The sequence below is a fragment of the Vulpes lagopus genome, chromosome 24, assembly GCF_018345385.1.
Source record: "Vulpes lagopus strain Blue_001 chromosome 24, ASM1834538v1, whole genome shotgun sequence".
In the NCBI taxonomy this organism is placed as follows: Eukaryota; Metazoa; Chordata; class Mammalia; order Carnivora; family Canidae; genus Vulpes; species Vulpes lagopus.
The window spans coordinates 50,464,653-50,479,188 of record NC_054847.1 but is presented as its reverse complement, the minus strand read 5'-3'; the positions used below and the strand labels follow the sequence as shown (position 1 = coordinate 50,479,188).

Here is a 14,536-nt window from a genome sequence, read left to right as displayed (position 1 = left end):
CTCAATTCAACTGTCATGAGCTCTTTTTATTATATCACCCTGGTTTTACGCTACCAGGGCATTTTGTATTAATACCTCTTCCTAATCTGTTTGTAGCGAATCTTTTACAAATATATGAGTCTATAAGCGACAAGCCTGGTAAAAATAAATTCAGCCTTGAGGCCTATCTCACTATTGAATATTAATCATTTAAAACATTTTCTGGAAAGCTTAAATAAGAAAATCCTACATATTTTTGTTAGTTTACTGAGTGAGTTGCCATTTTAAGACACATACTCAATTTTTAAATCCTTATTCAACATTTCAAATTAAGGGGTATTTTTTTCCCACATAAAAATATTCAAACTGCTTTTCTGCTTTAAAGATTTCAAAAAGTCTGGCATCCAATTATAGATGGTTTGATTTCTTAGAAAAGAACAGTTCTGTATAACAGAGTGGCATATGGTACAATTTCAGAGTGACACATCAAAGGTAATATTCTTTATGTAAATCCTGAAAATAAAGCAAGAGTGCATTTTCTTAATGTATGGGAATAAGGAACGACAATGACACCTCCCTATCTATTTTCCAGCTGACAATCTATGTTAATTGTTCATAAGACTTGAAAAGTATTTTAAATTCTTGCATAGATAGTAGCTAGTTCTAAAGGTACCTTCTGGAGCTTGACTGACTTTTGGGGGAAAACTTTGGTTAGCTCATAAAAAGGGCACATGAGTTAGCTAGTGCTCCGCTGTGTGAAATGAGGGGCAGCAAGTCACACAGAGGCCATAGGCAGGAAGTGCAGCGTGCTGGACGTGAGGACGATGTGACCCTAGACAGGGCGCTGACACAGCAGATGGCTGATAAACCATTCTTCCACTGTTCACAAAGTTCAAAGATAGGGATCTAAAGGACAACCAGGTGAGACTGAAAAAGCAAACCATTGGAATTGGGGCTTAAAGCAATACTCCTCGAATGAGTACTAGATTTTATTCTCCAGACAGTAATCTCCAGAGATTATCAGTTTTTAGTGAGTGATTAAATCAGGATACTTCATTGAATGATGAACAATTAAATTAACTGTTCATTAGCTTATTCATTTTTTTTTTTCACAGTGAATCAATTGTTCTTTGTTTCCAATGTCCCAAATCAGAGAACCTCTTTCAGGTTTGGTGCATGGGCCACATTCATCCTAAGTGGTGTCAACTCACCTCAGCCATTATTTTGATGCCCTGGTAGGGACTGCTCTCAACTAAATCTACAGACCATTTCACTCACTTGCATTATACATTAGCGCCTCACAGTACAAGGGAATGAAGTCATAAAACATTGCTCAAATTGCTTCTGTCCCTGATTTGTTTATCATGCCAACTTTATAAAACCAGGACCAAATTTTACCGAATTAACCTAGTCCTTTTATGACAGGGTGCAACGTAAGGTTTGGTAGTTTTATTCAATGTGAGTCTACAGAGAACATTAAAAATTTAGTTTCATTACAGTGTCAGCGCTACATGCATTTTGCTTTCTCTAAAGAAATAACTTCAAAATCCCAACACATTTCAGATTACACAAGGCCACTAGATGCTGTTTTTTTAAAAATGATTTCTTCCAAATCTCTTAGAAGGATAGCTAAGAACCAGATGGTTATAAACCAGCCATTCTATTCCACAGTGACTGAGTCAGCTAGAAATAGAAGTTGTTTCAACTTCATTCAAGTTGTCTTTTGTATTGAACAATCAGTAAACAGAAATGTCGCCCATTATCCCCAAAGTAAATGGACTGCTCATAAAAAGTGCTGGGCTGACATCACTTGAAACCGAAGTATTATGTTTATCCACAGACCATGTAATCTGAGCAGCAGCAGTGAATATCTTTTGATATCGCATACCCAAATTTGACTCCTTAAATGCAATAAAATTGATTTTTTCCTTTGTAATGGATATGTGCCAGCTGTTATCTTGGATTCTATAAACTATAATTTAACAATTTAAAGTCATATTTGACTATATAACTGAATAATTATCAGAATCTGCTAGTTGTTTAACTGGCTCACTTCTATTAAATTAGCTTTATTACCACAAATATGAAAAGTTCTACAGTCAAGGGTGAGTACCTCCAATAATAGAACCTTTAGGTGCCTGGGTGGCTCAGTTAAGTGTTGGCCTTTGGCTCAGGTGGAGATCCCAGGGTTCTGGGATAGAGCTCTGTGGGGTGTTTGATCCTCCCTCTCCCTCTGCCCCTCCCTCCCTTGTGTGCACACAAGCATGCACTCTCTCAAATCAATCAATCAATCAATCAATCAATCATCTTTTAAAAAGATAGATCCCTTATATGAAGAACCTTCCTTTCAATCATAAGTTGAACACTTCCAAAATCAAATAATCTACGTGAGTCAAAGGATTTCATAATTGGGAAATAGAAATGCTTTAAAAAAATCAAATAAAAACATTTTTGGTGAAATTATACATGCGCATTTTCTTCATGAATAGTGATTAGGCTTCATAGTGGGTTCCATTCACCTAAGTCCAAGAACAGGCTTTTTGTCTAGTGTCTAAATCTTTACCACAGAGGCATAGGTTCATTTCTGTCTATAGGTTCTGTGTCAGAAGTGAGAGCCAACACAGGTTTTGTAATTGCCTATATTATAAAGTATTAATCAAAATAAAGACTTCAATGCATTCCTATTACCTTTCATTTTGAATGAAATGAATGATTTTTTACTGTATCCCTTTTGAATTTATTTGTGGTAGGAAAGATCATGTGAAGCATGAGAAGCAGAAAACCACAGAAAATCCTCCAGGAAAAAAAGTGTTTTCTTAAAACAATCAGCAATAATAATGTAAGATACAAATATATCTTATTGACTAAGAAAGGGTTATGGAGAAAAGATGTTATTTTTAGAAAATAATGTTCTCTTAGAAATAATGATATAGAATCTGGGAACGTAATGTGAACAAATGATATCCAGGTATTTTGGGTACAAAGTAATACTTATACAAAAATTTTAAAAATTTAACTATAAATATGTGGATATATTAGGACTTGGGATTTACTCAATAGTTTTCATTTTTAATATGGGGGAATTTATCCAATTCATGAATATTCCATTACATATTTTGGATGGAAGAAACTATAAAAATAACTTCATTATATTATGGAATAAATTCAATGCTTCAAATAATTATTTCAGAAATTAATCAGGTTGTTCAGACTTTAAATACAACTGACCTTCAATTATTTGGAGATAAATTTCAGATTTCATATACAGGCATACAATGTTTTAGTATGCTTCACTTTATTGTGTTGAGCCAACGTCAAGTTCTTTACAAACCAAAAGTTCATTGGCAACGTTGCATCAGTCTATCGACATCGTTTTCCCAACAGCATTTGCTCACTTTGTATCTCTGGGTCACATTTTGGTAATTCTGGCAGTATTTCAAACTTCTTTGTTATGGTGATCTTTGATGATACTATTGCAATTGTTCTGGGATGGTACAAACTGTGTCTATACGTGATGGTGAACTTTAACTGATAAATGATGTGCATGTTCTGAATCTCCACTGGCTAGCTGTCTCCCTGTCTCCTCCTCAGGCCTCCCTATTCCTTGAGACACAACAATATTAATATTAGGCCTATTAATAATAAAATAAGCCATATTTGATGACAATGCCCTCTTGGTGTTCAAGTGAAAGCAAGAGTCACATATGTCTCGTCTTAAATCAAAAGCTAGAAATGATTAAACTTAGTGAGGAAGGCATGTCAAAAGCTGGGATGGGTAGAAGCTAGGCCTCTGCCTCTTGTGCCAGTCAACCAAGCTGTGACTGCAAAGGAGAAATTCTTGAAAGAACTCCTGTGATGACATGAATAATAAGAAAGCTAAACAGCTTTCTTGCTGATACAGAGGAAGTAGTAGTGACCTGGAGAACAGATCAAACCAGTCGTGACATTCCTTCAACCCGAAGCCTAATCCAGAGCAAGGTCCAAACTTTCTTCAGTGCATGAAGGCATCGAGGTGAAGAAGCTGCAGAAGAAAAGTCTGACGCTAGTAGAGGATGATACATAAGGTTTAAAGGAAAGAAGCCATCTCTATAACATAAAAGTGCAAGGTGAAGTAGAAAGAGCTGATGTTGAAGCTGCAACAAGTTATTTAGAAGATCTGGCTAAGATATTTCATGAAGGTGGCTACACTAAACAACAGATTTTTAGTACAGATAGAAATAACCTTATATTGGAAGATGTCATCTAGGACTTTCACAGCTAGAGAGGAGAAGTCAATGCTTGGCTATAAAACTTCAAGGGACAGGCTGACTTCTTAGGATGTCATGCAGTGTGACTTAAGTTGAAGCCAGAGTTCATTTGCCATTCTGAAAGTCCTAGGGCCCTTAAGAATTGTGCTGGATCTACTCTGTGCTCTGTAAATGGAACAACAAAGTCTCAGTGATGGCACATCTGTTTACAACACAGCTTACTGAATATTTTAAGCCCACTGTTGAGGTCTACTGCTAAGAAAATAAGATTTCTTTCAAAATATTATTGCTATTGGATTGGCAATACATCTGGTCACTCAAGAGCTGTGATTGGAGATGTACAATGAGATCAATGTTGTTTCTATGCCAGCTCACACAACATCCATTCTGCAGCTCATGAATCAAGGAGTAATTCTGGCTATAGTTGCCATAGACAGTGATTCCTCTGATGGGTCTAGGCAAGGTCAATTGAAAACTTTCTGGAAAGAATCTACTGTTTTAGGTGCCCATAAGAACATTCATAATTCATGGGAAGAGGTCAAAGTATAACCACATGAGTTTGGAAGAATTGATTCCAACCCTTATGAGCGGCCCACAGATGTGGTGGAAACATTAAGAGAACTAGAACAAGAAGTGGAGCTTGAAGATGTGACTGGATTGCTACAATCTCATGGTAAAAGTTTAATGGTGATGAGTGATGTCTATGGATGAACAAGGAAAGTGGTTTATTGATATGGAATCTACTCCTGCTGAAGATGCTATGAAGATTATTGAAATGACAACAAAAGATTTAGAATATCTTCCATAAACTTAGTGATAAAGCAGAGGCAGGTTTTGAGAAGAACTGACTCCAATTTTGAAAGAAGTTCTACTGTGGGTAAAATGCTATCAAACAGCACTGCATGCTGCAGAGAAATTGTTCATGAAAGGAGGAGTTCATTGATGTGGCACATTTCATTGTCTTATTTCAAGAAACTTGCCACAGGCACTCCAAACTTCATCAACCACCACTGTCACCCTGATCAGCTGATGCTGAGGCTAGATGCTCCAACAGCAAAAAGATTATGACTCACTGAAAGTTCAGATGGTGGTCAGCATTTTTTGGCAATACAGTATTTTTAAGTGAAGCTATATACATTTTTTTAGCCATAATGCTATCGCACAATTAATAGACTACAGTGCAGTATAAACATAACTTTTATTTACACTGGGAACCTGAAAAATTTATTTGACTCACTTTATTATAATACTCACTTTATTGTGGTGGTCTGGAACCAGACCTGCAATATTTCTAAGGTATTCTTAGACAGATATAGTTGAACTCTTTTTCCTTTTTTCTCTTTTCCTTAATGAAGGTAAACAGAATCTATTAGCTAGATTCTAGGTTTCCAACATCTAAACCATCTGCTCCTTCATTTTCTAGGCATCGACTTGAGATTAGAACATATTCAAAAAGAAGGATCAACAGATCTCTTTTCAAGTAATAGGCAAACTCCAGAAATTCTTATTTGCATTCCATCATATTCTACTCATAGGGTTATTGCAGCTGACCTGGTGGGCCGTGGCAATTTACACACACACACACACGCACACACACACACACACACACAACACAATGATCATTTACTCCCCCGCACACCATCACACACAACAATCTGTTATTTGGTAATTTAAACAATTTTCCCCATGGAACTGCCAAACTAGCCTCTAAAACTTGTTAAAAAATTACCTTTTAGAAAAAGCTAAAATGATAAATATGTCATTATAACAAATCTCAAATACAAATTTTTACTCATTTATTACTCCATTAATTCAACAAATTTTATCAGCACTGTGTTGCTGGATATACTGAGATGAGAAAGAAAATATGGTCATGTCTTCACAGAGAGATTGTGAAGGGAGTATGTGAAGTCCAAAATCAGGGCACTGTGGATGTGGACAGCAGAGGTATTAAGTAAGACGAGGGGGCAAGAGACATGACATACTGGTGCCAAAGTGGAAGCCAGTGTGGAGGTGGCTGGGATATGAGTGTGTGCAGGGGGCAGAGCAGGCAGGGTGGGGAGGCCCTCATGCAAAGAGCGCATGTTAGAAGGAGCAACACACAGATCACAACAAAGAACACAAAGATCTTAACAATGATCCAAAAAAAATATAATTTGCTAGAAAAAGAACTCAAATTCCCTGTTTATGTGATTTTTTTCTTCCTTTCTTTTTTCCATTGTCATGTGTCATGAAGTTAAGAAAAAAAAAAGTGATTTAAAAAACAAATAATTTAAATAAGCCATAAATTTAAATGAGTTGAAAACTCTTTGCCAGTATGTACCCTTGCCTATGTTTCTTTGTGCTCATAAAACATATACCAGCTACCTAGGCACACATCTAGGATTATTTTTGTCATCTGTCCTTACTGTTCTCTGTTTCTTTTTACCATATTAGACTATACTAAATGCTTTTTTTATCTTGCAAGTCCCTCTGTACTCTCTTTTAACTTAAAAAAATACATCACTGGTGACCTTAGAGATAGTATAGATACATTTGTCATTGCGAAGTTTTTTGAGATAATTGTATATTCACACGTAATAATAAAAATATTACAGAGAGATTGTGTAAACTTTGCCCACTTTCCTCCAATAGTGATATTTTGTAAAATTATTGTATAATATCACAACCAAGATATTGACATTGGTAGTATACTGATTTTATTCAGATTTCCCTGGTTTTGCTTGTACTTACTTGTACCTGTAAATTCTATACAGTTTGCTGCCTGTGTAGGCCTGTTTATGCCCTGCTACAATCAAGATAACCGCTCAGTGCCCATGCAAGTTCATGTAACTTTTATGACATACATCCCTCTGGGGCTCCATACCCCCAATCTCGTTCCTAACCTCTGACACCTAACCTGTCCTCCATTTCTAAAATTTGTCATTTCACAGATGTTACATAAATGGAATCACAAAATACATAACCTTTTGGGATCGACTTATTCTCCCTTGGCATAATTCAGTCAAGATTCATCCAGGTTGCTGCTTTTATATCAGAGTTTGTTCCTTTTTATTGCTGAGGAGTATTTCATGGTGTGAGGGGATGACCACGGTTTGTCAAAAGACATATGGGTTCTTTTAAGTTTTTGGCTATTTCGAGCAAAGCTATTGTGAATACAAGTGTATATGTGTGTATGGACATAAATTTCCATTTTTTTCCTGAGATAAATGTCCAAGAATGCAATTGCTGGATCATGTAATAATGACGTTTAAAATTATAAGAAGCTGCTAACCACTTTCCGAAGTGTCTGTACCATTTTACGTTCCTGCCAGCAATGTATGAATAATCTAGTTTCTCTGCAACCTCACAAACATTTGGCGGTGTTATGTTTTAAACATTTTTAGCCATTCTGATAGGTGCACCATGATATCTTACTATGGTTTTAATCTGCACTTCTCTGATGACTAACTTTAAAAAATTGTATACATTCATTCACATGGTCACATATGCATAATTTCATATAAGTGGGGTAGTTTATATGCTGGGTATTTTCTTCTGTTCATTTCATTTTCTTTTCCTTTTTTTGCGATTGCACTTTTCCCCCAGCTTTCTTTTCCATCCACTTCATTATTACTCCCTCTCACCCCAGGTAACTCTTGGTAAAACACACACTATCTCGTTACTTTTATAAAGGTGACTCTTCAGTATATACTTCTCTGCTGGTTGGTTTTGCTTGAAGTACTAAAATTCATAGAAATGTCTTCCAGTTAATTGGCTTAGAGTTCTTTCTAGTGATTATGTAACATTTCATGAGAAGGATATACGATAATTTGTTCAAATATTTTCTTGACAGCCATTTATTTGTTGCCAATTGTGCTGTCATTACACATAATTTGCTTAAACCCATGACCTCATGTACTGGTATGTATGTTTCTACAGGATATGTTCCCAAAGATGCTCACTGAGTCAAGGGTCTGTATACTTATTTCATACCAGTTGCCTGTTTTCTTGAAACAAAAATTGAAGCAATTCACCTTCTCACTAGCCCTCATAAGAATCCCTGTTTACCTGCATTCACATTAGAAATAAAATGTGAGAGCTCCTTTTAATTTTGGCTTTAACTGTATTGTTTTGATTTTCACATCTGTGACTGTTTTACAGCTGGAGTCTTTTTTCCAAATGATTTTGCCATTTTATCAGCAGACATGGACTATTGATCTTAACAATGATCCAAAAAAAATATAATTTGCTAGAAAAAGAACTCAAATTCCCTGTTTATGTGATTTTTTTCTTCCTTTCTTTTTTCCATTGTCATGTGTCATGAAGCTAAGAAAATTTAATAAAACCATGCCATAGTTTCTTAAACACGTTTATACTAGTTTCAAGTAGACTGCTATATCTACACACAAAAAAAGTGATTTAAAAAACAAATAATTTAAATAAGCCATAAATTTAAATGAGTTGAAAACTCTTTGCCAGCAATTCAAATAAAAATGTTCTTTTATTTTTACATTTGGTTCTAGCTTCAGCCTCACTGTCTGGAAATTCTTCTCTTGGAAATTAAGCCCATTTTGTTTTAAGCAAAAGTCTTTGTCTCTCAAAAATGCATGACCCATGAAACAACCACCATCACAAAGGAAATAAAAATAATCTTAAAAAGCTTCCAACATTAGACTTGTGGGTGACAACTCTGCGTCTGAATTTCAGAAACATAATTCAGTATCATTCTTATCTGAAATAACAGACTCCAGTATTGCCTATGTACCTACAACATGGCTCAGTGTAATTTCAAAACTGTAAGGCAGTAGTGCAAATTGAAGCACACAAACAATAGTGAAAATTATCTTTTATCTTTTTTGGAAAACCAATTTTATGGTTGTTAGTTTTAATAGGAGACATTATCTAAGAGCTCAGAGAAGAGTGAAGTGGTGAGACAGCCTTAAGACAGTGAACAAGAAGACACAAATACTTTTGGATGTTATAGGATGCCAGCAAGGTTGGGACAGGCTCTATTGCAAAATGGAATTGATATCACAAGTTAACAGACTACTATGCAATGCCAAAAGTCAATTTTAAACGATGAAATGAGGCCAGATGATGATGGAAGAGAAGTATGGCGAAAGGGATGATGGGGATCCGAGGAATTACACGTTGATAAATTCCCATTCAGTTTAGCAAAACTAAGAAAAGCATAGGTGAGGAGATGTGAACAATTTTGTTTGGGCAAGTTGACATGATCAATTTTAGAATAATAGAACCTGATATTAATTACACCTGTAAACTTTAACTATAAATCCAGAAGCTTTATTTCCTCTTTTTAAAAAAAAAAATACTCAGCAAGGCTTCTACTAAAGACTTCACTATTATTTTAAATTCCCATCTTTCGATCCCTTAGTGCTTTTTGCTTCCATCCATTATAAAACGAATGCACCATTTCATTGAGAAAAATCTTTAAAAAGCTATAATAAGCCAACTAATACATTACATAGCAGAGGGATTTCAAAATGAAAAATACTGTAGGTTCAAACTATAAACTGCTGTGCATCTCAACAATGTCAGCGTGCTTTATGAGCTGGGATGCTAAAATTCAATCTGAAATGTATTTACTTGTAGTACTGAGAATCCATGAAAGCAGCCAATTGCTCAAAGTTCCGTTCTGGAATGTCTGGGGACTTCAGCTGTGCTCTGCCACACTGTCGCATGGCAGTGTTATTATTTTCCCACCAAATGCCTACAGCTGCACCCGGCAAGAATCAGAAGACAAGTCACAAGCTTGCCCTAACAACATCTCCCAGGCACTGTTTACTTAATTCTTCAAGCTTGAATAGAAACCTCAAGAGTCCTCAGACCACCTGGGAGCAAAATCCAGACACAGACAGATAATAAACAAGCACCCAAAACATCTGTAGGAATCAATAGGTTGAGCTTCTTCCTAAAGTCTTCTACATCACAGTCTTATCACAATAAGCCTTCCTATTCAGTGGTATAACTTAATCCATCTGGGCCATTGTCTCTGAAGCAGTTCAATTTCCAGAAGCTGTAGACGAGGCTATAATTGCTTACCTGACTCACAGGCAAATGTCTTTGACGTTTCATCATGAAAGATAATTGCCACTGCATGCTTCTTTGTCTCTCGAGGCAGTCTGGTTATATTTTTGATGTTGTGCAGTTCAGTTACCTTGAAAGAAAAACATTTTTCACTTAGTGTACAGTATACACTGAATACTGTAGAGTGCTGAAACAAAATGATCAGTTATTACTCTCCTAAACCACTTCCCACTGAATATTTGTATGATTTTCCAATTAACTGTAGCCAGAAACAATACAGGCCGAAATAAACACATCTTTTCTTCTGCCCTCAGCTTTTGGTCCTTGTTTGCTGGATTTTGAAATAGTCTAAAAATTATGTAGAATAACTCCAGGGAAGCAAGGCCTCTGTGTTTTTATGAAAATTGTATTTTCTGCCAATGGTAGCAGGTGTGGCACACAGAAGATTTTCAATAAATCATTGTTAAATACTCATTGGATTTCATCTCTCTCTTCCCTCCTAACTCCCACCCATTGAGCAAGGTCCTGGCGGGGACCATAGTCACAACACAACTGACACTGGCAGAAAAAGTGACTCAAAAATTTGAGGTCATAAATATAAGCAATGGACCTGCTTCCCACATAGTGTTCATAAACCCATGTACCCATGCCGACCTCACCCCACTCCCTCACCAAGGCCCATCCCTGATCCATGTGCCCAGGTCAGCAACTCTTTATTCATTTGGCCATTAATAAATATTTAATAAACTTACTTATTCTAGCCCTAAATTGTCTATGGGCACAAGTTGTTCTGCTACCATTTGTCACCTTTTCATTTTCTCCACAGTCCAGAGAAACGGGCAAATGCCTATTCTCTCAACTACTCTGTAAACACACTGCAATAACAACATTCAAGAGTAAATTTTTAAAAATCTACTTCTCAACATGCTGAATGTGATTTCTTCTAACATAAAAGATCTGACAGGTTCGTTCTCATTTTAACTTACTACAACTATTTAAAAATCTCTCTTGAGGAATGCCTGGGTGGCTCAGTGGTTGAGTGTCTGCCTTTGGCTCAGGGCATGATCCTGCAGTCCCGGGATCAAGTCCCACATCAGGCTCCCTTTGTGGAGCCTGCTTCTCCTGTCTGTGTCTCTGCCTCTCTCTGTGTCTCTCATTAAAAAAATAAATAAAAATCTCTCTTGAGCCTTCTCTGATCCATGAGCTGATTAAAAGTGCGTTGTCTAATTTGCACACATCTGGGGATTTTCCAGCTATGTTGCCATCATTAAGTTCCAGTTTAATTCCATTGTGGTCTGACTGCAGATGTTGTACGGTTTCTATTCTTCTGAATTTGTGTAGGTATATTTCGTGGCCTAGAATGTGGTGTATCTTGGTGAACGTTCCCCGTGAGTTGGAAGAATGTGTTCTATTGTTTGTTGACAGTATCTACAGATGTCCATTATATCCAGTCAACTGATGGTGCTATTGAGTTCAACAATGTCCTTACTGATTTTCAGCCCGCTGGATCTGTCCATTTGTGAAAGAGGGCTATTAAAAACTCCAGCTATGATAGTGGATACATCTATTTCTTTTTGTAGTTCTATCAATTTTTGTTTCACCTCATTTGATGTTCTGTTGTTCAGTGTACACACACTATAGATTGTTATGCCTTCTTGTAGGATTGACCAAGTTATCAATATGTAATGACATTCTTTATCCCTGACAACCTTCCTTGCTTTGAAGTCTTCTTTGTCTGAAATCAGAATGGCTACCCCCCTTTTAAAATTAATGTTAGTGTGGTATATTTTTAATGAATTTTTAAATTATATTTTTTGATTCGTGTTAGCATGGTATATTTTTCTATATCCATATACTGTTAATCTTTGTATTTATATTTAAGGTGGGTTTCTTTCTGAAAATATGTAGTTGGATCTTGTTTTTGGATTCACTCTGACAATCTCTGTCTTTTTAGACCATTTATGTTCAAAGTGATCACTGATATAGTTATATTAATATTTTTTTTAGTTATATTAATATTTACCATATTTCTAACCGTTTTGTTTGTTCTTTGTTTCTATTTTGTCTTCTCTTTTTCTGCATTTTACTATTTTAATTGTGCATTTTATATGGTTCTATTTTCTTCTCCCTTCTTGTGATTTTTTGTTTAGCCAGACATGATGTGTTGGCTAAAAGGAACTGCTATAACAAGGCCCTTAGTGGCACAGTGATGAGGGGTGGGGGGATAAGTGTTGTCTAGTCTTCTGGTAGGGTCTCAGTTTTGGACTTAACAGGTGGACTTCACATGTGCTTGTCAGTCCTCTCCACCTTAGGTGGGAGAGGATGGCCAGAGTGGGCAGGAACTGGATATTTCCCTTGTTTTTGACCAGGGTACAATTTTGATTTGATTGATCTATGTTCAATGCTTGCTATGTTATGGCACATGCTTTAACTGCAAATGAAGGCTTTTGCTGAAGGGAAGTCTTCATTCATTCATGACTTGCAATGCTGTCCTAGAAGCACTATCAGTCACTGACTAGTATTCTAGGTGGAGAAAAATGTACAGAAGTATTTCATGTATTTTAAACATTTTAGTCCTCCATTTTTGAAGATAACATTGGTGTTGACGAGGACACGACAGCATCAGAATAGTTAAAAGTATCAATTCATGACCAAAAATTGTACCCATGTCATGTAAAATAAGGTCTGTAAAGTAGAACAGTGTGGTTACTTTTTAAAGAGCCTGGTGTTATCTGTCACAATCCCTTCTAAAATCTGTGGTGACCTAGACATTCAGCCTCATAAAATAACAAACCCATTACTCGGGATTACTGTATAAGCTGTCCAGAGGAGCTCTTTTACTCTCTGTCAAAGGAATTTAGAGTTCTGTCACAATGCTGAGAAGCTAATTCTAATATGTCCTTTTTGGATATTTGTTTTTCTCTTACATGTAATTATCTCATTAAGATTAACATGAAAAATTAAAATCAGTAAGACATTTTAAGCAAAATAACCTACAAAAGGTTTGCTTCATATTTATGCATATATACAAATACATATGCACATACATATACTATATGTGCTTTTTTGTATCTATGTATATATCTATGTATCTGAAAATACTCATTTCCTCTTCCAGGAAAGAAAAATTAGACACCAATATCTTACAGTTTCTGAGGATTAATACCTTGGAGAGAAAGATGAGAATGCTTTTTTTGGAACAATGATTCACATATTATATTTAAAGTACCTAAAGCGTATTCTCAAATAAAGTTAAACTCTTGAATTTTTAAATGACTTGATAAGTGACTCACATAATATTTAAGGTGAATTTTATTCTAACATAGCACATTGAAGTTATATTTGAAAAAGAGATATTATTCTCAAGTGTTATTAATTTTAGCTAAACAAAGGATCTTACCAGAATTCAGTAGAGTCTAAAAGCAATAAAGATCATGTGTTGTCCAAGAATTCATGAAATTTATGGCAGGTGAGCATAAAAGTGGTAAGCTGCTATCTAAGCTATATCATGTGTGACATCTAGTTGTACAAAATAGTATCATAAAAGCATTTATTATTCTGTTCAAGGGCCATTTCCAAAGATTTTATTTACAAATATAAAAGAACATTAGAGCAGATACTGTGGGTCCCATCTTTCTTGTCCTCTCATAGCAAAAATCAACAAAACAAATTAATGGACAGCTTAGTAAGATACAGCAAGCACTGGTGTTTTCTAACTGCTGTGCCATAGGCAATGTGTCAGATGATGTAGTGTGAATACCGTGTTTGCTCTTCTGTAAAATTTACATTTAGAAATGTGGACAGGGGGGGATCCCTGGGTGGCGCAGCGGTTTGGCGCCTGCCTTTGGCCCAGGGCGCGATCCTGGAGACCCGGGATCGAATCCCACGTCGGGCTCCCGGTGCATGGAGCCTGTTTCTCCCTCTGCCTGTGTCTCTGCTTCTCTCTCTCTCTCTCTCTGTGTGACTATCATAAATAAATTTAAAAAAATTTAAAAAAAAAAAGAAATGTGGACAGGTTCTTCAGGCAGATGTTCTTACACTGGTTTCCAGAATAGTGCAAGGCTGTTGTTGCTGATCAATAGTGTGATGTCACGCACTTCAGTCTGTGCTCTAAGACATTCAAGAGATGCCAAGAAAGCAAAATACTAATGAGGGAGGGAGAATTCTGCTTCTCAGCCTGTCTTGGTTAGGGTGATCAAGTGTTATACTAAATTATAAAATGTTATAAAATCCAACCAGAAGTTTTTAAAAAAAGTTTGTATGTCTCCAGAACTACTCTT

The 14,536-nt window shown here is 36.1% G+C and overlaps 1 protein-coding gene across 2 annotated transcripts in view; it reads right to left on the bottom strand.

The window, feature by feature from the left end:
• Positions 1-14,536, bottom strand: part of DOK6 (docking protein 6) — a 398,908-nt gene that overhangs the window by 251,649 nt on the left and 132,723 nt on the right. For both annotated transcript variants that reach the window (XM_041739589.1, XM_041739588.1), the window contains exon 3: positions 10,272-10,386. In XM_041739589.1, coding sequence (XP_041595523.1) covers positions 10,272-10,386 — 115 coding nt within the window. The remainder of the gene's footprint in view (positions 1-10,271; positions 10,387-14,536) is intronic.